The 25,618-nt window shown below is 46.0% G+C and overlaps 1 protein-coding gene across 1 annotated transcript in view; it reads left to right on the forward strand.

Moving 5' to 3' along the window:
* The window catches only part of unc5cb (unc-5 netrin receptor Cb), a 202,018-nt gene that overhangs the window by 123,834 nt on the left and 52,566 nt on the right, over positions 1-25,618 (forward strand). Inside the window, 1 exon segment of the mRNA XM_064942411.1 lies at positions 12,916-13,019. Coding sequence (XP_064798483.1) covers positions 12,916-13,019 — 104 coding nt within the window.

Genomic DNA, 25,618 nt, shown 5'->3' on the forward strand with positions numbered 1-25,618 from the left:
CAGTTTGACAGGCAGTCAAGAAAGGGCTCTCACGACTGATGGCCCTTAAAACAACCCATAAACTCCAGTCACATGCTGTATGAATGGAGAGAAACAGAGACAGGGAGGGTTGTATACACGAAGTAGAACGGATAAAATACATGTTTCTGCCAACGTTTCCGTTTATTTGTTGGTGTTCCTCAAATTCCCTTTTCTTATGTTAGTAATTTGACTGGCAAGTATACCAAATATAAACAAGTCTTCCAGCAACAACACGCTTATTTCTTCACTCGTGCTTAAACCATTTTTATTTCACCCGAAGGATGTGGCAATCAAAACATGAAGGGAAGTGGAAACTCTAAGGCAGAGAGAGAGAGAGAGAGAGAGAGAGAACTGAGTATTTGTATGTCTTTCGGTTGTTGAGTGATCAATTTACTTTTTTACATCTTTCCCCGCTTTATCTTCTCTGAGCCACAGGGCTTCAATCTTCAGAACCCTATGCATTTCTGACTTCCGCCTATGTTGTGTCCAGTCTTTCTTTTTCCTTAATAGAGTGACACCAACCTGGTCTCATAGACTAGACGTAACATAGTAAATGTAAATCCAAGACACTCAAATTAGTATGATATGTTACATTGGGTATGGTTACATAAGACAGAAGGTTACTTAAGGAAAAAACGAAAGAGGGAAGTTCGGGGTGGAAGGGTAGGCGTATCACGCCGTATAACAAATCTCATCACGGACACCTTTAGCATTTTAGCTAACTAGCAACTTTGCAACTACTTCTTTTGAGCTACTTTACAACTACTTAGCATGTTACTAACCTTTCCCCTAACCTTAACCCGTTAACCTAAATCTTCACCCCTAACCTAGCCAACGTTAGCCACCTAGCTAACGGTAGCAACAACAAATAGAAATTTGCAACTTATGATACATATTGCAAATACGTAACATACTGTATGAATTGCAATTCGTAACATATCATGTGAACTCATAACAAAATGGGCGATGGACATACACAAATTAATACATACTGTACGAAATGTAACATATCATACTAAATGTAGGTAGCCAGATTGGGGACACTTAGTGCTTCGATGTCCATTGTGACGGGTGTCAGAGGGCCCGCAAACTAAAGCCTTTCAGGGACCCTGTCAGGATAACAACACAACTAGGTTTCTGAGAAAGAACTGAGCTTGTCCCTCTGTTACTACTCATTAGTTAAGACTGCCTATAGAGTCCTACTAAAGTCACAAGCCTGGGCCCATTGCACATAGCTTCAAGGCCAGTTCAGTTGCTCTCATCTTACCAGCTCTGTCTTCCACCTTACTTTAGCCGTAGGCTACCTGTGTTGGTATGCCAGGCCAGGCCAGCCACTGACTGATGGAGTAGTCCCCTGCAGTCTCTCCACAGAGTTCCCCCGCTGCTCTCCACCTCTACCTCTACATCATTAGCTGTTCCACCTCCACCTCTACTTCCACCTTCAGCTCCACCTATGGGTGGACTTAGTGATTTGGAGGCCCCCTGCAGGGGCCAGTCTGAGTTTCTTGTAAGCTAGCCTCGTCGACATCCAGGCTTCCCTAATACGGGTAAGCCTGGGGAAGTTCACAGCAGAGAAATAGCTAAGTAGGTAAATCAGTGACATCTCGCTACACGTCAAACCAATCAAATGGTGTTTTTTGGGGCGCAGCTCCAATAGTGCTCACTAGATTAGTGTCGTATGTGCAACAGTGCACCTACATATATTGAAAAACAGAAAAATACCTCAAATATTTTTTTACCATGGAATTACCTGTATACCTTTTTACGTGCAAATTCCCGATTCACTTCTATATATCTTTCGGGCCAGTACCGGGTTACTTTCAGACGAGTCCTGGAGAAAAATGGAGAACACCTTTGTGTTTGTGAGAGTCTCACATTTCCTTAGAGGGGTCATATTCCTTTTGCAGGCCAAACCATTTGGACACTATAGACGTGTTCATGAGAGAACCATTTTCGAGACAGTCTGACAAACACCACTGACTGTACTGGAGCTCTGTACTGTAGCTCTGTACTGTAGCTCTGTACTGTAGCTCTGTACTGTAGCCCTGTCCTGTAGCTCTGTACTGTAGCTCTGCCCTCTGCAGATGCAGTGCATTGAGCCCATGCCGACAGATATCTCGAGCTTAAACAGTAGGATTTTGATGGGGATTTTTTTTGTATTCATTTATTTATTTTACCCCGAATGGAGCAAAACAAAGTTAATGCCCAGCTCACGAGGCCCCTTGATGATGTGAGGCCTGAGGCAATTGCCTCTTCTGCCTAATGGTAAGTCCGCCAATGCCTCCACCTCCACATAATCAGCCATGATCAGCAGCCTGCCAGGGCTAACCTTTCCCTCAAATCAGAATGGATCCTTCTTCCTCTGCTATTAGAATGGATCCTTCTTCCTCTGCTATTAGAATGGATCCCTCTTGCTCTGCTATTAGAATGGATCCCTCTTCCTCTGCTATTAGAATGGATCCTTCTTCCTCTGCTATTAGAATGGATCCATCTTCCTCTGTTATTAGAATGGATCCTTCTTCCTCTGCTATTAGAATGGATCCTTCTTCCTCTGCTATTAGAATGGATCCCTCTTCCTCTGCTATTAGAATGGATCCTTCTTCCTCTGCTATTAGAATGGATCCCTCTTCCTCTGCTATTAGAATGGATCCTTCTTCCTCTGCTATTAGAATGGATCCATCTTCCTCTGTTATTAGAATGGATCCTTCTTCCTCTGCTATTAGAATGGATCCTTCTTCCTCTGCTATTAGAATGGATCCATCTTCCTCTGTTATTAGAATGGATCCTTCTTCCTCTGCTATTAGAATGGATCCCTCTTCCTCTGCTATTAGAATGGATCCTTCTTCCTCTGCTATTAGAATGGATCCTTCTTCCTCTGCTATTAGAATGGATCCCTCTTCCTCTGCTATTAGAATGGATCCTTCTTCCTCTGCTATTAAAATGGATCCTTCTTCCTCTGCTATTAGAATGGATCCCTCTTGTTCTGCTATTAGAATGGATCCCTCTTGCTCTGCTATTAGAATGGATCCTTCTTCCTCTGCTATTAGAATGGATCCCTCTTGCTCTGCTATTAGAATGGATCCCTCTTGTTCTGCTATTAGAATGGATCCCTCTTCCTCTGCTATTAGAATGGATCCTTCTTCCTCTGCTATTAGAATGGATCCCTCTTCCTCTGCTATTAGAATGGATCCCTCTTCCTCTGCTATTAGAATGGATCCCTCTTCCTCTGCTGTTAGAATGGATCCCTCTTCCTCTGCTATTAGAATGGATCCTTCTTCCTCTGCTATTAGAATGGATCCCTCTTGTTCTGCTATTAGAATAGATCCCTCTTCCTCTGCTATTAGAATGGATCCCTCTTCCTCTGCTATTAGAATGGATCCCTCTTGTTCTGCTATTAGAATGGATCCCTCTTGTTCTGCTATTAGAATGGATCCTTCTTGTTCTGCTATTAGAATGGATCCCTCTTGCTCTGCTATTAGAATGGATCCCTCTTGCTCTGGTATTAGAATGGATCCCTCTTCCTCTGCTATTAGAATGGATCCTTCTTCCTCTGCTATTAGAATGGATCCGTCTTCCTCTGCTATTAGAATGGATCCTTCTTCCTCTGCTATTAGAATGGATCCCTCTTCCTCTGCTATTAGAATGGATCCTTCTTCCTCTGCTATTAGAATGGATCCCTCTTCCTCTGCTATTAGAATGGATCCTTCTTCCTCTGCTATCAGAATGGATCCCTCTTCCTCTGCTATTAGAATGGATCCCTCTTGTTCTGCTATTAGAATGGATCCTTCTTCCTCTGCTATTAGAATGGATCCTTCTTCCTCTGCTATTAGAATGGATCCATCTTCCTCTGTTATTAGAATGGATCCTTCTTCCTCTGCTATTAGAATGGATCCTTCTTCCTCTGCTATTAGAATGGATCCCTCTTCCTCTGCTATTAGAATGGATCCTTCTTCCTCTGCTATTAGAATGGATCCCTCTTCCTCTGCTATTAGAATGGATCCTTCTTCCTCTGCTATTAGAATGGATCCATCTTCCTCTGTTATTAGAATGGATCCTTCTTCCTCTGCTATTAGAATGGATCCTTCTTCCTCTGCTATTAGAATGGATCCATCTTCCTCTGTTATTAGAATGGATCCTTCTTCCTCTGCTATTAGAATGGATCCCTCTTCCTCTGCTATTAGAATGGATCCTTCTTCCTCTGCTATTAGAATGGATCCTTCTTCCTCTGCTATTAGAATGGATCCCTCTTCCTCTGCTATTAGAATGGATCCTTCTTCCTCTGCTATTAAAATGGATCCTTCTTCCTCTGCTATTAGAATGGATCCCTCTTGTTCTGCTATTAGAATGGATCCCTCTTGCTCTGCTATTAGAATGGATCCTTCTTCCTCTGCTATTAGAATGGATCCCTCTTGCTCTGCTATTAGAATGGATCCCTCTTGTTCTGCTATTAGAATGGATCCCTCTTCCTCTGCTATTAGAATGGATCCTTCTTCCTCTGCTATTAGAATGGATCCCTCTTCCTCTGCTATTAGAATGGATCCCTCTTCCTCTGCTATTAGAATGGATCCCTCTTCCTCTGCTGTTAGAATGGATCCCTCTTCCTCTGCTATTAGAATGGATCCTTCTTCCTCTGCTATTAGAATGGATCCCTCTTGTTCTGCTATTAGAATAGATCCCTCTTCCTCTGCTATTAGAATGGATCCCTCTTCCTCTGCTATTAGAATGGATCCCTCTTGTTCTGCTATTAGAATGGATCCCTCTTGTTCTGCTATTAGAATGGATCCTTCTTGTTCTGCTATTAGAATGGATCCCTCTTGCTCTGCTATTAGAATGGATCCCTCTTGCTCTGGTATTAGAATGGATCCCTCTTCCTCTGCTATTAGAATGGATCCTTCTTCCTCTGCTATTAGAATGGATCCGTCTTCCTCTGCTATTAGAATGGATCCTTCTTCCTCTGCTATTAGAATGGATCCCTCTTCCTCTGCTATTAGAATGGATCCTTCTTCCTCTGCTATTAGAATGGATCCCTCTTCCTCTGCTATTAGAATGGATCCTTCTTCCTCTGCTATCAGAATGGATCCCTCTTCCTCTGCTATTAGAATGGATCCCTCTTGTTCTGCTATTAGAATGGATCCTTCTTCCTCTGCTATCAGAATGGATCCCTCTTGCTCTGCTATCAGAATGGATCCCTCTTGCTCTGCTATTAGAATGGATCCTTCTTCCTCTGCTATTAGAATGGATCCCTCTTCCTCTGCTATTAGAATGGATCCCTCTTGCTCTGCTATCAGAATGGATCCCTCTTCCTCTGCTATTAGAATGGATCCTTCTTCCTCTGCTATCAGAATGGATCCTTCTTCCCCTGCTATTAGAATGGATCCTTCTTCCTCTGCTATCAGAATGGATCCTTCTTCCCCTGCTATTAGAATGGATCCCTCTTGCTCTGCTATTAGAATGGATCCTTCTTCCCCTGCTATTAGAATGGATCCCTCTTCCTCTGCTATTAGAATGGATCCCTCTTGCTCTGCTATCAGAATGGATCCCTCTTGCCCCGCTATTAGATTGTCCTGAATGGATTACTGTAGCTCCTCTCTCTCCTGGGCTTCCTGGCAGACCCAAGCCATAGATAGCCACAGTCCCTCTGGAGACTAATGGAAACTCTGGACTAGTCCCCCCCCCCCTGTCCCCCTCCCTCCCCTCCCTCAAACAGATGGTTTAATCAGGGGCTAAGTAACACTCAGAGCTGATAAATTCAGGTGGTGGTGGTTGGGTGGTGGTGGTGGGGGGGGCTAGTGATCAATGTGATCAATGTTAACACTGTGAGGCGGGTGGTGTCATAAAGGCGGTCCTCTGTGGACCCGGAGTTTCCCCCCCCACTGTGATTTGTGGTACGTTCGTGACTGTTTGGGTGTGTGTTATTGTGATTTATTGCAGCCCACGTTTCCCTTCTGCTAAAATGACATGGATTCTCATTGGCCAGTGATTTACCTGACTCCACTTTCCTCTCCATGGTTACTCTAGATACCTGTGACCTGACCGACAGGTCAGGGGATGCTTATAGTTCTACCTGGTGGTTTATTCCTATGCAACTTTACTGTGACATTCTGTACTTGTTGCGACCTCAGAATGACTTGCCACCATTCTTGAGGTATTTCGATAGCGTCCTTAAACACCATAGCGACGCTGAAATGGGTACACAAGCAAATGTAATGAATGACTTCTCAGAAAAAACAACAAAAAATGTCCTTCAATTGACCTAGGTAATTAAACCCGTTATACTGAACCTAGGAGCTGAAATTGTATGTGTTTGTGGCGTTGTTATTTTTCACAAAACTAGTAAAGCTCACATTCATCTAATTAAGTTTCACCTTGGTAATTCTCTCTGGTCGCCAGTCCTCTAGTTTACATCTGCATCAGGGTTTATATGTTTATTAAGTGAGGGAGAGAATGCGTCGAAATAACCCATAACTGTGAGACTTCTGTAATTTCGCAGGACAAGAAGCCAAACACCATGCACTTAGCATAATGGCAGTCAAATGTGGTGGTAGCTGGGGCCTGTAGGGAGGCCTGGGGAGGCAGAGGTATTTCTGTGGTGTAACAGGGAATGGTGTGACTCCCACAGGAATGTCTACTCAGCCTTATACCCTGCTGCTCACCCAGCTCCACATCGCCTGCGCCTGGGAGAGGAGGAGGAGGAGGAGGAGGAGAACAGAGAGGAAGGAGACACGGTTCATAAATATCACTCAGGAGCTACTCATTTCACTCTCTGTTCCTCCATTTCTCTCTCACACACACTTCTCTCTCTCTCTCTCTCTCTCTGATAAAAAAACAGCATACTGACGAAATCCCCCAAAGCTACTGTACATCTGAATACGTTTCCCTCAATCTTATACGCACAATCCAATCTTTTAATTTCATACTTAATCTTTACGGAAATTGCTTTCAATGCAAACTTTCCATTTCAGCATGAAATGCACCATATGCTCAGACAGACATGAGGTTGAAATGGAACTTGGGTTCTCCTAGTATTTGTGTTTCAGGGCTATTTGGTCCCTGGTGCTGATCCGGCTGTTATGGTGTACAGCGGGGTTTTGGCTAAAGTCTGGTGCTCATGTATTTTGTTATGAGAACATCTCAGAGTTAAGCTCTTCTCCTCCAGCAGGGGATGTCGAGTGGTGAGATGATCAATAAACTGTTTCAATTCCAGTTGGACTTCTCTCTCTTTTGATAGTCCTCTAACTGATACCAGCTGAAGTCCAGCTTTGGGAAGAGGCATTTGGACTCGATATCAAATGGGTGAACAGACTATGTACGGACTAGAAAGATAATTAACATTTATAACCTTAAAATCCCAGAGCAGGCTGGCTACTGTGTGACTCAGAGAGTTATATTTATGTCATGGAATTGAGACTTCTTCTGTAATAGTTCCAAATGTCTGCCGGACAGACTTACACCACAGAGAATGACTGAAGAGTTGTTAAATGCTCAGCCACCTTAAAATAGTCCCCATTGTCTACATAGTTCTGTATTCAAACTCTGCCAATGGCTGTACTATAGTATTGGCATTTCAGAGGCTTTCTGAGTGATTCTTCTCCTGGCATTCCTCTCTCCTTCAGTCTGACAGTATGCCGGCCTGCCAGCCTGCTGCCCAACATCACAACTCTTTAATAGCATTGGTTTGATAGCACTCAAACCAATGCATTCTCTCTCTCTCTCTCTCTCTCTCTCGCTCTCTCTCAGTTTCAGCAGCAGTTTCAGACATGCCAGTGGGGAGCAGTCACATAGTGTGGATGTAGGCATCAAATCCACTCTTTTCCACTTTGTGGTTTCTATTTTGCTCAAATTACAATGGTGATGAGGAGACCATTTCTGAACCAGCTGGGAGGAACATTTTGTGGTTACTTCCATAAAAGACGTTTCACTATCCATCTGTCGATGCTTTACATTTTCTTTATCTGCGTGTCAGCAGATCTCCTTTCAGAATCCAAAAAACAAAATGCTAAAGCCATCTAAAACCATAAATCGTCAATTTACGTTCGCACAAGATGTCTGTAACAGCCCTATGTTATGTCCTTCCAGAATCTGTCGACAAAAGTTGGCGGAACCCTTAACTACCCCAACGGATGGTTTCCATGGATACTGAGAGGTGCTTAGAGTAGTTCTGACCCAAAGAAATTAGTATAGGTCTCTCTCACAACATCACAACCACATTGACTATCCTTGACTCTCTGTCTATGACTTTCTGAAGTCAATATTCTGTTGTAAATCTGTCAATTTTACAGTCCTTATTTCCAGTACCCACTATGTCTGTCCACTAGCTCACTGATTATCATGGTTCCTTCTGGCATCAGAGGGTGGCAGAGACAGCTCTAGAGACACGGTCCGGCATCTGTTGGATGCTCGTCGGGTTCGAGGGACCCTACCGTACCTGGTGGACTGGGAGGGCTAGGGTCCCGAGGAGCGGACGTGGGTGCCTGCCCTGGACATCCTGGATCCGGGGATTGTTTGAGACTTCAAACAATTACGTGGTGGTCTTCATGGCTCCGCAGCTGGAGCCACTCCTAGATGTCCTTGTTAAAATATATGTGTTTTCTGTGGTCCTTTGGAGAAGCTTGAATTGTTTACCGTGTGGGTTCATTACCTGAGTGAGTTTTCGAGACTTAGTGTTTGTTATTTTTTAAAGTGTACTGTGATCCTTCGGCTTCCGTTTCTCAGTAAAGTATTATGTTTATCCTGAACCACTGATTCCTCATCTGGTCTCTTCTCTGCCCCTGGGTCCAACCTCACCACGTCACAGCAAGCTTTTGCCTCAACATGGACCCAGCAGAGATCACGCAGACCCGGAAGAGGTTCCTCACTCAGTGTTCTCTGGTGTTCGAGCTACCGTCCTCCTCGTTCCATACCGATCGGGCCATGATCGCCTACATCATCTCTCTACTCTCGGGCAAGGTCCTGGCGTGGGCAACAGAGGTGTGGGAACAGCAGCCACCATCTTGCAGATTCATAGTAGCCTTCACTTCTTCGACCACCCAGCCAAGGGGCCAGACCAGTGGCTGACTTCGCCATTGAGTTCCACACCCTCGCCGCCAAGAGTGGGTGGAATACAGCAGCACTGGTTACCGATTTCCACCAGGGTCTGTCTAACACCATCAAAGAGGAACTGGCCACTCGGGAACTGGGAGAGGACCTGATAACGCTGGCAATTAGGATTGACAACCTCATCCTGGAACGGGTGAGACAGCGCCCTTTTGACACCACTCCAGCATTCCGGTTTCATGAGCCCCCTAAGCCCACCAAGCCCAGCATGGAGTATCCCATGCAGCTGGTTCGCACCCGTCTGAGCCCATAGGAGTGAAGGTTGCTGCCTCTACTGCGGAGGTCTCTGCCATCTCTATGCTACCTGCCCAGAGCTGACTGGAAACGCCAGAGCTCGCCAGGACAGGGGGAGGCCCTGATGAGCTGTGCAGTTACCTCTGGGCTACCCAGTCACTGCCTGTTACTACCCACAATCCTCCACTGGGACAACCGTCAGCACCAGATTCAAGCCTTTGTGGACTGGGCCACGGAGTATTTCATTGATCAAGACTTTGCCAGAGAGTTACAGATCCCCTGCGTGAAATGTACCATCCCTCTACAGATTCAAGCCCTCGATGGATACCCATTGGCTCCGGTCAGGTGGAATATCAGACCAAGCCCATTCTACTGCATGTTGGGGTGAACCACTCTGAGACTCTTAATTGTCTGTTGATCATTGCTCCCGAAGAACCCCCTTAACCTAGGGTACCCCTGGCTAGCGCTACAAACCCCACTAGTTTCCTGGTCCATGGGACACCTACTAGACTGGGGTAAGGACTGCCAGACTAAATGCCTCGCCGTGTCATCCTGCAACCCCTTGAAGACCAATACTTTTCTGCTCTCCCTCCCGAATACTTCGACCTCTGGGAGGCCTTCAGTAAGAGGCAGACGCCACCCTTCCCCATCATCGTCCTTACGGCTGTGCCATAAAACTCCTACCCAGCACCACACCTCCCCAGGGTTGTCTGTACTCCCTCTCAAACCCCTGAAGCAGCAGTCATGGACAATTACATCCGGGAGTCGCTGGAGGCAGGTTTCATTCGTCCCTCTACATCGCCGGGTGGTGCAGGATTCTTCTTCGTAGGTAAGAAGGATGGAGGCCTGCATCCCTGCATCGATTACAGAGGGCTGAACCAGATTACGATCAGGAATCATTACCCCCTACCCTTGATGTCCTCCACATTGGAGTAGGTCCAAGGGGCCCAATTCTTAACCAAACTGGACATCCACAATGCTTACAATCTGGTGAGAATCAGGGAGGGAGATGAGTGGAGGATTGCCTTTAACACCCCTAGTGGCTACTATGAATATTTGGTCATACCCTTATCTAACTCACCGGAAGTCTTTTAAGGATTGGTCAATTACACCCTGAGGGACATGTTGAATCGGTTCATCTTTGTTTACCTCAATGACATCTTGATCTTCTCCAAGACCCATCCGGAAGACATACAGTACTGCACGTCCGCGAAGTCCTGAGACGCCTCCTGCAGAGTCAACTATACGCCAAGATAGAGAAGTGTGAGTTCCACGTATCCCAGGTTTGCTTCCTGGGTCACATTATCTCTACTGCAGGAATCCATATAGACCCCGTAAAGATTGAGGCGGTTGCCGGCTGGCCCCGTCCAACCTCACTCAAGCAGGTCCAGCGGTCCCTCGGGTTTGTCAATTTTTACCGACGTTTTATACGCAACTTTGGTGCGGTGGCAGTGCCTCTCGCGGTCCTTACCCGCAAGTCCCAGACCCATTTTTGCTGGACCCCTGAGGCTGACAGGGCATTCATGGAGCTCAAGGGACGTTTCACCTCTGGACCCATCCTCGTTCACCCTGATCCGACTCGTCCCTTTGTGGTGGAGGAGGACGCCTCGTACACCGGAGCAGGGGCGGTCCTTTCACAGTGGAATGAGGGTTCTGTGGTCCTTTACAGAAGCTTGAATTGTTTACCGTGTGCGTTCGTTTCCTGAGTGAGCTTTTCAGGCTGTGATTTTTCTTCTTCAAGTGTACTGTGATCCTGCGGCTTCTGTTTCTCAGTAAATTCCTCATCTGGTCTCTTCTCTGCACCTGGGTCCAACCTCACCACGTCACTCTGATGGCATGGCTCATCTGGCCCTACAGCAGAAATACCTGAATACCATTTAATTTACATTATTCACAAACTGACATAAAGAGAGTTTGATGTATATCTCCATTCACAATGCACAAATATGCTTTTCGTCTTGGTTTTGCCCTGAGGGTGGCTGAGGGGTTGAAACTCCACAGGAAACCCTTGACTTCTAGAGACACAGTGTACTTTCAGAGCATATGGGATTTCCAGCTTGGCTTTCCCTTTCAGCTCTGGGCTTCCTTTGCTTTGTAAGCAGGGCTGGTCCATGCTTGGTTTAACAGTGATAGCCAAGAGTTGGCTTCATGTGAGCTCCTCCAGCCCATTCTCAGGGATTACACACTGGCAGGGAGTTACTTGTGTGTGCGTGTGTGTGTGTGTGTGTGTGTGTGTGTGTGTGTGTGTGTGTGTGTGTGTGTGTGTGTGTGTGTGTGTGTGTGTGTGTGTGTGTGTGCTCTTTGACACTATGGGCTACAACTTGGTGTCCAAAAAAATGTCTCACCGAGCTGCCTGTACATTTAAATTCACACACGGTACTCAACAAAATGTTTACAGATTTAAAGAAAAAGAAACACTACAACATTAACTGAAGCATGTTTTTTTTGCAACAGGAACAATGTTATTCTAGACTATTCATTAAATGTGGTTACTGGGTTTGATTAAATGGGCTCCTGTGTCAGACAGTTAAAATGATAAGCAGAATAGGGACATTGCAGGCTGTGGAAAGTGCTGTCACTGGAGTTTGGGAGTACGAGTGTGTACTTAATACTCCACTGAGTCTGTTCTCTAGCAATTGTAGCGCTACAGCTCCCTTCCCCCTGTCCTCCTCTTACACAATCTACCTCAAGCCCAGTCTCTCTCTCTCTCACTCTCTCTCTCCCCTTCACTCTCTCCAAATCTCTCTCCCTCTATGCCCCTCTCCCTCTCTCTCTCTCACTCCCCCTTCTCTCTCTCACTCCCTTCTCTCTCGCTCGCTCTCTCCTCTCTCTCCTCCTCTCCCTCTCTCTCTCTCTCTCTCTCTCTCTCCAAATCTCTCTCCCCCTAACCCTCTCGGCTCTCCCTCTCTCTCCCTCTCTCTCTCCCCCTCTCTCTCCCTCTCTCTCTCTCACTCCCCCTCTCTCTCCCTCTCTCACTCCCCCTCTCTCTCACTCCCCCCTTTCTCCCCCCCCTCTCTCCCCCTCTCTTTCGCTCCCTCTCTCTTTCTCTCTCTCTCTCTTTCGCTCCCTCCCGCTCTCTCTCCCTTCTCGTCACCATATTATTTCTGCAGCTCCTCTGCCAGACCGTATCCCAGCAGGTGGTGATATATATCTAATGAGCTTTGGGTTCCAGTGTAGCATGACGCCCCCCCGGTCCCGGTCCTGCCCTACTCCATCAGGCTCACACACTGGAGAACTAGTGGCTTTTTATTAGAGGAGGGAGAGTGATCCCTTTCTCAGCAGCTCCCTGCCATCCACCTCTGATTCTTCAGAGGTGGAATGAGAGGACAGAAAGAGAGAAAGAGAAGTCAAGCTTTATTTCTCACAGAAACTGCTCTATTGGCCCTATGCAGTACTGTATTTGCTAGCTGCACACTGAGAACAACAGTCTAAAACCTTCTAAGTCTTTTTTTAATCAAAAGACATCAGTGAAATAATTCAGCATCCTCATTATTACATACATCATGTGTAGAACGTGAGGGATATGTTAATGTTTATTTATGGTTGGTTGCCATTTTTGTCCTCCAGATCTCAGGAAGACGTTTGACCAGGAGCCCCTGGGAAAGGAAGTGTCTCTGGAACAGGAAGTTCTTCTTCAGTGCCGCCCACCAGAAGGGATCCCTGCAGCTGAGGTAAGGGTTAAAGGTTATGGCTAAAAGGATCAGTGATTTACTGGTATTTTGTCTTCATATGAATGAAGTAAAGTAAGTAACCTTCGCTGGTTTACAGGCACTCACCAAGTAAACCCTGAACATGCAGAACTTAGTTGTGTCTCTGGAGCTACAGTAAGCAGTAAGAGCCTAAAGCTGTGGCCCCATAATGTCAGCTACACTGTGGCCTCACTTCTTAACCAGGTCTCTACTCCTCCCTAACAGATGGCAACTCCAGCTCCTTTCTGCTGATCTTAACGTATAGAGCTGGCTCTGCCGCAGCAATATGACAAACCAATAAGACGTATAACTCTTACAACAACAAATTGGTTTCCGGCCTCATTGTGTCCCTTTTTTTTACCCACCTATTCAGTCAGAGGAAATCCTTCAAGTGCACTTCCTGCAGGGAAGATTAGCCCAATCAATTGGTTTGGCTAAGTTTAGTCTCAGAGCTCCTTCCTCACCCTGTGTTCGCGATGCTTCCTAATGTGTTATGGCTGATACCATGAACCACATTCCTGGAGGCTTATTTGAATATAGCATGTATTAATAGTAATTGTTAGATTCTTAAGAGGGTGTATCTTTTAAGTGGCCTGGTAGATTTGAGATGAAGTTGTTTCTGTCTCAGATATGCATACCTTTCAGGATGTCTTACTTAAATAAATTGGGCAATGGTTGGCATGTCATCACAATGGGACTAAGGGAGGGGAAACGTGTGGTGGTGAATTCAAAGGCCTTCGTTATAGATTACAGGGACCGAGAGTGAGAGAGTGGGAGAGTGAAATGTTCCAACCTGTTCTACTAACAAACTGAAGCATCAGGACCAGAACATCCAATCAATCAGAATAAAACTAATTACAACACAATCAAAACCAAACTCCATTGCTTATTGGGAAACATAAGCACAGAGCAAAATGCAGTGCTGTCTGGCCCTAAATCGACAGTACACCGTGGCTAACTATTTGACCATGGTTACTCATCAAAACCATAGAAAAACCTTGACAAAGTACAAGCTCAGTGAGCACAGCCTTGCCATTGAGAAGGGTGACACAGGAAAACCTGGCTCCCTGTAGAGGAAAGGCTGTGCAACCACTACACCACAGCAGAACCTGAGACAGAGCTGCATTTCCTGACAAAATGTCAAAGATATAAAACAATTAGATTGTGTAGTTTCCCCAAATTTGAAACCCTTATTTAAGGTTTCAAAGACCTCTCTGATGAGAGTAGGCTAGCCGTCCTGTTGGGGGAGGACGCAGAGAGCTGTGGGTTGGCAACGCACTACATTGCTGCCTGCTATAAGTTGAGGGACAGTGTCTGACAGACCAACCCACCTGCACATGTCCTCTATGCTTATTGTTAAATATGTGGTTATTTTGACCTTTGGTTATTGTTGTTACTGTTGTCCTGTTGACAATTTAGATTCTTATTATCTTAATATTGTAAATATCCAAAGTAAGCTTTGGAAATATGTACATTGTTACATCATGCTTATAAAGGAAGTTGAATTGAATTGAATTGAGAGAGAGCCAGAGAGAGAGAGAGAGAGAGAGATTGAGCCAGAGAGAGAGAGATTGAGCCGGAGAGAGAGAGATTGAGCCAGAGAGAGAGAGATTGAGCCAGAGAGAGAGAGATTGAGCCAGAGAGAATAAGTATCCTTTGGAATGAGTTCTTCTCAGGTCTGAACTCTGAAAAGGCCTGCGACTGACCTGGAAAAGCTGAGTTAAGTGAGTGGGACTTCATTGCCTTTATCCTCGGTGAGAAGTGCTGACAAAACTAAACGGAGAGAAAAGTTTGGGCCAAAACTCTTGGAAACTCTACTTCTTACTTCTTCTAATAGGCTTTTTTTTCTATCGGTGATTCCAACTGTTTGTGTCAGCGTGATTCCAATCAAGCTTCTTCGCTCTGATTGGCTCAGTGGGATAATTCGTTCTGATGACACACCTGTGACGGAGCAGAAAGAATCAATGATATCACTGCCATCATCAACAAAGGTGCCTGAAGTCTGAATGGAATGACAGATTGTATGGAATAAAAATGGAGGGGAAACTTTATTGAAGTGGAAGCCTAGGCAGGTGTCCAGCGTCATTAATTATTCACACACTTGCTTACCTCACTTAAATAAAGACACCAGTCCATTACCCTTATTTTTCTTATTTTCTGAAGTAAAACACAACACAGCTGTTGAAAGAGAAAATAGACCCGAACTGATCCCGAGAGCCTTTTTCCTCTCTCTCTCTCTCTCTCTCTCTCTCTCTCTCTCTCTCTCTCTCTCTCTCTCTGTTTGTCAGGCATTTTCTCACAGAAACGCTTTAGGAACCCGGCTAGGGAAAAACAGATGGGCCCAAGTCTGTGGTTGCATATGCATCTGCAGAAATATGTAGCAGAGTCACTGCAGAGGCAAGAGCTGTTGTATTCCAGCCACAGGGAGACAGAGAGGGAGGGAGAGAGAGAAGAGCTGTCGTATTCCAGCCACAGGGAGACAGAGAGGGAGGGAGAGAGAAGAGCTGTCGTATTCCAGCCACAGGGAGAAAGAGAGGAAGAGAGAGAAGAGCTCTTGTATTCCAGCCACAGGGAGACAGAGAGGGAGGGAGAGAAGAGCTGTCGTATTCCAGCCACAGGGAGACAGAGCGAGAGAAGAGCTGTCGTATTCCAGCCACAGGGAGAAAGAGAGGAAGAGAGAGAAGGGCTCTTGTATTCCAGCCACAGGGAGACAGAGAGGGAGGGAGAGGAGCTGTCGTATTCCAGCCACAGGGAGACAGAGAGAGAGAAGAGCTGTCGTATTCCAGCCACATGGAGACAGAGAGGGAGGGAGAGAGAAGAGCTGTCGTATTCCAGCCACAGGGAGACAGAGATGGAGAGAGAGAAGAGCTGTTGTATTCCAGCCACAGGGAGACAGAGAGGAAGAGAGAGAAGAGCTCTTGTATTCCAGCCATGGAGAGAGAGAAGAGCTGTTGTATTCCAGCCATGGAGAGAGAGAAGAGCTGTTGTATTCCAGCCACAGGGAGACAGAGAGGGAGAGAGAGAAGAGCTGTTGTATTCCAGCCATGGAGAGAGAGAAGAGCTGTTGTATTCCAGCCACAGGGAGACAGAGAGGGAGAGAGAGAAGAGCTGTTGTATTCCAGCCACAGGGAGACAGAGAGGGAGAGGGAGAAGAGCTGTTGTATTCCAGCCACAGGGAGACAGAGAGGGAGAGAGAGAAGAGCTGTTGTATTCCAGCCACAGGGAGACAGAGAGGGAGAGAGAGAAGGGCTGTTGTATTCCAGCCACAGGGAGACAGAGAGGGAGAGAGAGAAGAGCTGTTGTATTCCAGCCACAGAGAGACAGAGAGGGAGGGAGAGAGAGAAGAGCTGTCGTATTCCAGCCACAGGGAGACAGAGAGGGAGGGAGGGAGAGAGAGAAGAGCTGTTGAGGGTTGTTGGGTTTGGATCCAGTGGGTTGTCAGTTGTCTCCGTGGCTCTTTTACTAGAGGGCTATGCCCAGGCCAGGGCAGAGAGGGTGAGGCAGGCAGGCAGTCAATGCCAGGTAGAGAGGCGGTGGCCTAATGTGCCCATTCTGCCCATGTCTTACAGCACTATGCTAAATCACTTAGATGGATTCTCATGGACTCAGCTTTATTTTCCAGGCGTACTGTAGATGGTGCTACGCGAGGATTCACATCACATATTCGAATGAAATCAAAACATAATACTGTACTCCCGCACACACACACATACACACACACACACACACACACACACACACACACACACACACACACACACACACACACACACACACACACACACACACACACACACACACACACACACACACACACACACACACACACACACACACAGTTTGACCTGGTATGGACCTTGGATGCTGGGAGCAGCTTTTGTATTTTTTGTGGTCCTTCATTACTGTATTGGATTGAACATGACAGCTGATGATGCAATTTCAGGTAGTCAGTTTATTGGCAATGTATGTCAAAATCACAGTAGTATTACTATTGAATTATTCATGTTTTCTGAGGACAACCATTTCTATCTACTCTGGTGCTGTTTTAAAGGGGATTATCAAAATTTAATCCATAATGGCATCTACTGTATGCACCACATTGTTGACCTTTTACAATATTAATCTGCTCCCATTTTTATGTCCTTTTCCAATTATTGGATTTATGTAATATTGAAGCACATACTCCTGAAAATATGAAAATGTATTGTGAATACAAAATACTGGTATATGAGTGGTTTAAAAGCACCACTTTTGATGTGTTTTGGTGGTTTAAAAGAGCTGACATCATCAATCCTTTGATGCTGACCTGCAGTAGCCAAAATAATCTGCATTGGCACAAGATAACAAGTTATAATGATTCCTCTACAGCAAGAAACTGTTTCAAACCAGAATATGCCGTCATTATGACGTCCTATTCCAGATTATGGCCACTGTGATACAGCATACTTTCTGCCCACTGTGATACAGCATACTTTCTGCCCACTGTGATACAGCATACTTTCTGCCCACTGTGGTGGTGCAGCATACTTTCTGCCCATTGTGGTGATGCAGCATACTTTCTGCCCACTGTGGTGGTGCAGCATACTTTCTGCCCACTGTGATACAGCATACTTTCTGCCCACTGTGGTGGTGCAGCATACTTTCTGCCCATTGTGGTGATGCAGCATACTTTCTGCCCACTGTGGTGATACAGCATACTTTCTGCCCACTGTGATACAGCATACTTTCTGCCCACTGTGGTGATACAGCATACTTTCTGCCCACTGTGATACAGCATACTTTCTGCCCACTGTGATACAGCATACTTTCTGCCCATTGTGGTGATACAGCATACTTTCTGCCCACTGTGGTGGTGCAGCATACTTTCTGCCCACTGTGATACAGCATACTTTCTGCCCACTGTGGTGATACAGTATACTTTCTGCCCAATGTGATACAGCATACTTTCTGCCCACTGTGATACAGCATACTTTCTGCCCACTGTGATACAGCATACTTTCTGCCCATTGTGGTGATACAGCATACTTTCTGCCCACTGTGGTGATGCAGCATACTTTCTGCCCACTGTGATACAGCATACTTTCTGCCCATTGTGGTGATACAGCATACTTTCTGCCCACTGTGGTGGTGCAGCATACTTTCTGCCCACTGTGGTGATGCAGCATACTTTCTGCCCACTGTGGTGATACAGCATACTTTCTGCCCACTGTGGTGATGCAGCATACTTTCTGCCCACTGTGGTGATACAGCATACTTTCTGCCCACTGTGGTGATGCAGCATACTTTCTGCCCACTGTGGTGATACAGCATACTTTCTGCCCACTGTGGTGATGCAGCATACTTTCTGCCCACTGTGGTGATGCAGCATACTTTCTGCCCACTGTGGTGATGCAGCATACTTTCTGCCCACTGTGGTGATGCAGCATACTTTCTGCCCACTGTGGTGATGCAGCATACTTTCTGCCCACTGTGGTGATGCAGCATACTTTCTGCCCACTGTGGTGATGCAGCATACTTTCTGCCCACTGTGGTGGTGCAGCATACTTTCTGCCCACTGTGGTGATGCAGCATACTTTCTGCCCACTGTGGTGATACAGCATACTTTCTGCCCACTGTGGTGATGCAGCATACTTTCTGCCCACTGTGGTGATACAGCATACTTTCTGCCCACTGTGGTGATGCAGCATACTTTCTGCCCACTGTGGTGATGCAGCATACTTTCTGCCCACTGTGGTGATGCAGCATACTTTCTGCCCACTGTGGTGATGCAGCATACTTTCTGCCCACTGTGGTGATGCAGCATACTTTCTGCCCACTGTGGTGATGCAGCATACTTTCTGCCCACTGTGGTGATGCAGCATACTTTCTGCCCACTGTGGTGATGCAGCATACTTTCTGCCCACTGTGGTGATGCAGCATACTTTCTGGCCACTGTGGTGATGCAGCATACTTTCTGGCCACTGTGGTGATATAGCATACTTTCTGCCCACTGTGGTGATGCAGCATACTTTCTGCCCACTGTGGTGATGCAGCATACTTTCTGCCCACTGTGGTGATACAGCATACTTTCTGCCCACTGTGGTGATACAGCAGAAAAAGATGAACACCCCCAGCACACAGTACACAAACACAGTGTGTTCCTCCAGGGGATGGGTTGAGACAGAGGATGAATAATCCTTCAGGCCTCACAGACCCTTTACACAGCTAGCCCTGATGCTACACATTGATGTCTGATGTACCGATAGATATTGGAACAAACACACACTCCCACTCTAACTACTCAACACACACACACACAAACTAACCTTGTGGAGACATACAGTTCAGTCCCATTTTCCCTAACCCCTGATCCTAACCCTGACCTTAACCCTAACCCTGACCTTAACCCTAACCCTGACCTTAACCCGAAAACCTAACCGTAACCCTAAACCTAGTTCCTAACCCTAAAACTAACCCTAGCTCCAAACCTTAACCCTAAAACTAACCCTAGCTCCTAATTCTAAAACTAACCCTAGCTCCTAATTCTAACCCTAACCCTCATCCCCCTACAGCTTGTGGGGACTAACAAAATGTCCCCAAGTTGGACTTCTGGTCCCCACTAGTATAGTTAAACATACACAGACGCATATATATATATACACACACACACACACACACACACACACACACACACACACACACACACACACACACACACACACACACACACACACACACACACACACACACACACACACACACAAAGAAAACAAGCTGCAGCAGACATTTATTTTGGCTCCTCTCACCAACATTACCAATGAGGCTTTGGCCTGAGAGGACTGAAATACTGGGATTGAGGTTTCTGAAATAGCACAGCAGTTGAGTCATTTATATAAGTCTTACTGTGTGCTCTGAATACATTAGACATAAACCAGGCTCCCCTAAAAGTCATTGTTACATGTGTTTCCATCCCCATACATATTTAATGTGCTTAATCAAGAGCAGAGGAAAAATGAAATCCGAGAGGCTATTCTAGTGGGAGTAATGGTTTGGTGAGACCACCATTTTGGTTTCTCATGGTTTCTGTAAAGCTCACTCGAGAGATCAGGCTAGAAGTGAGGGAGTAGGGGGGATATAGATAGAGAAGAAGGAGAGAATGTTGGACCCTTTCATTACCTTTGTAAGGCCTTGTCATTAAAGCCCAGAGGGCATAAAGGGTCAGCTCACACCAGTGGCACACAGTCTCCTCCTTTCACACCATGAAGATGTGGCAAGCAGCTCCTAAAACCAACTTACATCTGCCTCCTGAAAGAATGTGGCTTTATCGTTCTCCCTCTCTCTCTCTTTTCTTCTCTCTTTTCTTCTCTTCCTACCCTCCGTCTCTTGCTCCACTTCAAAGCACTTGTCACAGCCCCCAGATAAAGACAGGGTTCAGGGGTGACGTGGCGCAGCCGCTTTGCTGCTGAGCCTGTTGCCATGGAAGCAGGCTTTTAATTCCGGCATCTCGTCGTCTGCCGGGGTCCTGCCGTGTTATCATGGGTAACGAGTCATTGGTGCTCCACGGGGAAGAGGCCCCTCTAAGTCCAAACGGATTTACACACCAGAGGAGAGGAGGAGAGGGGATGAGGAGAGAAGAGGAGAGGAGGAGAGGGGATGAGATGAGAAGAGGGGAGAAGGAGAGAAGAGGAGGGGAGAAGGAGAGAAGAGGAGAGGAGGAGAGGAGAGGAGAGGAGAGAAGCGGAGAGGGGATGAGATGAGAGAGGGCTAGGAAACAGAACCATGTCTATATTTATTACATTTGAGTTATTTAGCCGACAGTCTTATCCAGAGTTACTTATAGTCATTGCATTCATCTCACCACATATCAGTCATAGTCAGTACATTTTCCATCAATTAAGTTCTCCCAGGGTCTTGAATTTGATGCGTGCCTCGACTGGGAGCCAGTGGAGAATGCGGAGGTGGTAGGTGACATGGGAGAACTTGGGAAGGTTGAACACCAGGTAGGCTCTCACCTACATATCCTCTCACCCATAGTAGCAGGATGATGACTTTCACGGGGAAAACACATTTGTTCCAAATTAATCTAACAATGGTCAAATTAGTGAACTCATTGCTCATTGTTTCCACTGAATCATTGTTCACGTTTTACGTGTCCCCACCCGATTGTGTTTTTTGTTTGTTTATTTGCATTTTTGTACTTATATTGTACATAATGTTGCCGAAAATGATCGAAACTAACTTCTGGACATCAGGACTCCGATTACTCATCACGGACTGGCAGAATCATTTTATTCCTTTGACGAGTCTGTCGAGTTTGGAGGGTAAAATCCATCGTTCCACGGTTTCTGGTTGGGGGAGGTTTTAATAGTTGATGTGGGTACATCACCGATGCACTTGCTAATAAACTCGCTCACCGAATCAGCGTATTCATCAATGTTATTGTCCGACGTTATGCGGAACTTATCCCAGTCCACGTGATCGAAGCAATCTTGAAGCGTGGAATCCGATTGGTCGGACCAGCGCTGAACAAACCTGAGCGCGGGCGTTTCCTGTTTTCATTTCTGTCTATAGGCTGGGAGCAACAAAATGGAGTCGCGGTCAGATTATCCAAAATGTTTTCCGCCCGGGTAGTGCATTCGATATGCTGATAAAATTTAGGGTGTCTTGTTTTCAGATTAGCCTTGTTAAAATCCCCAGCTACGGGGATGTGATTATAATCGAAGAGAATTATCTTGGTAGATAATGAAGGCGACATTTGATTGTAAGGATTTCTAGGTCAGGTGAGCAAAAGGACTTGATTTCCTGTATGTTGTTATGATCACACCACGTCTCGTTAATCATAAGGCATACCCCCCCCCCCCGCCCTTCTTCTTACCAGAGAGATGTTTGTTTCTGTCGGCGCGTTGCATGAAGAAACCAGGTGGTTGTACCGACTCCGATAGCGTGTCTCGAGTGAGTAACGTTTCTGTGAAACAAAGAACGTTACAATCTCTGATGTCTCTCTGGAAAGCAACCCTTGCTCGGATTTCATCTACCTTGTCAAGAGACTGGACGTTGGCGAGTAGTAAACTCGGGAGCGGTGCACGATGTGCCCGTCTACGGAGCCTGACCAGAAGACCGCTTCTTCTGCCCCTCCTGCGGTGCCGTTGTTTTGGGTCGCCGGCTGGGATCTGATCCATTGTCCTGGGTGGTGGACCAGACAGAGAATCCGGGAAAGTCGTATTCCTGGTCGTAATGTTGGTAAGTTGACGTTGCTAAGTTACGTTACTATATCCAATAGTTCCTCCCGGCTGTATGTAATAAAACATAAGATTTCCATCATTACGTTTGCCGATGACACAACAGTGGTAGGCCTGATCACCGACAATGACGAGACAGCCTATAGGGAGGAAGTCAGAGACCTGGCCATGTGGTGCCAGGACAACAACCTTTCCCTCAACGTGATCAAGACAAAGGAGATGATTGTGAACTACAGGAAAAAGAGGACCAAGCACGCCCCCATTCTCAGCAACAGGGCTGGAGCGGTGCAGGTTGAGAGATTCAAGTTCCTCGGTGCTCACATCACCAACAAACTATCATGGTCCAAGCACACCAAGACAGTGAAGAGGGCACAACAACATCTATTCCTCCTCAGGAGACTGAAAAGATTGGGCATGGGCCCTCAGATCGTCAAAAGTTTCTACAGCTGCACCATCGAGAGCATCCTGACTGGTTGCATCACTGCCTGGTATGGCAACTGCTCGGCCTCCGACCGCAAGGCACTACAGAGGGTAGTACATCACTGGGGCCAAGCTTCTTGCCATCCAGGACCTCTATACCAGGCGGTGTCAGAGGAAGGTCCTCAAAATTGTCAAAGACTCCAGCCACCCTAGTTATAGACTGTTTGCTACCTAATGGCAAGCGGTACCGGATCGCCAAGTCTAGGTCCAAGAGGCTTCTAAACAGCTTCTACCCCCTAGCCATAAGACTCCTGAACACCTAATCAAATGGCTACCCAGACTAATTGCCCTCCCCCCTCTTTTACACCGCTGCTACTTTCTGTTGTTCTGTGCATAGTCGCTTTAATAACTCTACCTTCATGTACATATTACCTCAACTAACCTGGTGCCGCTGCACATTAATTTTGTACATGTATATAGTCTCGCTATTGTTATTTTACTGCTGCTTTTAATTTCTTATCTCTTATTCTTATCTGTATTTTTTTCAACTGCATTGTTGGTTAGGGGCTCGTAAGTAAGCATTTCACTGTAACCTGTTCGACATATGATTTGATTTACAGTCTATTTCATACACACCAATCTAGAAAAGCTTGAATCCCTGGCCAGTCCAATTTGCACTTTTTCTCTCATGCTGTGTAACTGGTATTCTTCGGTCTAAATATACTTTTAGCCCCAGTCCCTCTTCACAGGGAAGGCTAAGGTGTAAAGTACACACCAGGCCGTCAGTCAGGTCACCGTGCCAGTGAACAGTGCTTCTCCGCACACCATCAGATGAGCAGAGGAGACAAGGCGAGGGTGGAGGGTATGAGCCCTTTTGAGTGCCTGGTCATTGGAGGAACAGTGGAGGAACAGGACGTGTGTGTTCATTAGTGCAACCCAGGGGAGAGTGTGTGTCAGGAGGCCAGACTGAATCCCCATGGCAACCAACCCAATGACTCCCCTTCAGGATGCTGCTTGTCAATCATCTCAGTCGTGATGTGTTCCTGGGGTATGATTCACGGCTCTGGCTCGCTTTCTCGTTTTCTCTCTCCTTTCTGTTTTTTTTGTTGCTCTCTCTCATTCCTTTGTTGCTCTCTGCTCTCTCTCCTTCTCTCTGGGTGTCTCGGAGTCGCAGAGTCAAACGTGAACAAACATCCATTTGTAAAGGCTCCAACAGGAATGTCACAGGTAGATGAAAGAGAGGAACACAGTACAGTAGTACTGTGTGCAGGACAATAGCACCTAGGTCTCTTAAAACTCCTCTTCTTGTAGGTTAGACATGTTCCCTTCCCATGTTCCCTCCTCTTCTTGTTATGATCAATGTTCCCTTGAAGTTGTGCGCATGTGCGGCCGTGCAGCTCCCCCGGGACTGCCACGCAGAAGTAATATTAGCCTGTGCAGAGAAGAACGAGATTGAACTTCCCTAGACTTTTTAGAGTTTTCCCCGCTAGTTAACACTATCAATGTTTCCCTTTACTTTGGGAATTGTGACACTTTCAACGCAACATACAGAAACAAAAGTAACTATGCAAGAGATTTTCTTGGAGGCAGAATACATCGGAGTAGGATTCTATTGCATTGACAGGCACGACTCAGGCCCGTACTCTACACAGACCGGTGCGCCATAACAAATCAGAGCCGCAGTAGGCCTACAGTGTATGAAAATGGACCATTGCCATATATGGATCTGTGCCATTCACTTTAAACTGGACTATGTGTACAGCGTGAACGGACGTGAGTAGTTTATTATGAGATCAAAGTGAGAGCTACATGTAGTGACGTGTGCACATTTGTTCATATCCTTTGCTAGTTAGTGAGTTATTAGCCCAGTTATAGATCATTTGTAGTCAGCAATGGGGGAGTGATTGTTCCTTACAGGGGGAGCATAAAACGTGTGCATTTCTAGACATCTTTGAAAAGCGAGTCAGGTAAAGAGCTTTTTTGTTGTTGGTGTTAACAGGGCAATGTTGTATTTTGAAACGGGTCTGAATAAGCGAAGTTGCAAATAGGCAGAGGGTATCATAAGTACTGATTCTCAGTAATAATGGTATGGGAATAATGCTGCATTTTATTTTGTAAAGTGGTTTCTTGCATCAAACCTTTTCAGTCACCTCCTTGTCTGAAGGACAATTGGATTCGTCTCATGGTATGTAGGCCTACATTGAACACCACACTGCTACTGTAGGCTGAATGGTAGAAGAGACATTTCCATGTTAAAATCTCATGGGATGCATTTTCTCCATTGTTTTTGATGTTAAGCAACTCTGGTAGGCCTACATTATGTTCAAATAGCCGCAGTAGGCTAATTGACCACTGTCTGAAACTAACTTAAAGCGTCTACACAGCCTCAAGGTTCACAGTAAACGCACGCCGGAAGTTGCGCTCAGCAGACCTGAAAATTGCTCAGTGGCACATTTGTTTTGAGGGAACATTGGCTATGAGCAGGCCTGAGTTATAGGGTACCTATCAAGACTTTAGGTACTTCACCACCCACCCAGGACAGGGTTCTCAGTGAGCTAAGAGTGAGATATGAGCAAGGCTATCACAGCCAACAGCAGTCAACACAATGAACTAACCGAAGGCAAACCTCGGACTAACATCGGTCTATTATACTCATATCCATGACTCCCCCTCATTCAGGGTACATCAGATGTACTGTTGTTTTCCACTTCACTCTGATCTTATGCATGAATATGGAGAAGGGCATCACATTTATGTATATCTTTATACCCAGTAAACCCACAGCTCTCTCCTTTCTGTCATATTAGTATTTATACACGTTGATTCGGCACATATTTCCATATTCGTAGTCAGGACAGATTTAGGGCATATGGTTTGTTGTCTAGCTCGCTGTGACTGAATAATCATTCTGTACGCTTGTGTAGCTCGTTCTCCAGATGTGTA

Source organism: Oncorhynchus masou, chromosome 28, assembly GCF_036934945.1.
Source record: "Oncorhynchus masou masou isolate Uvic2021 chromosome 28, UVic_Omas_1.1, whole genome shotgun sequence".
Classification (NCBI taxonomy): Eukaryota; Metazoa; Chordata; class Actinopteri; order Salmoniformes; family Salmonidae; genus Oncorhynchus; species Oncorhynchus masou.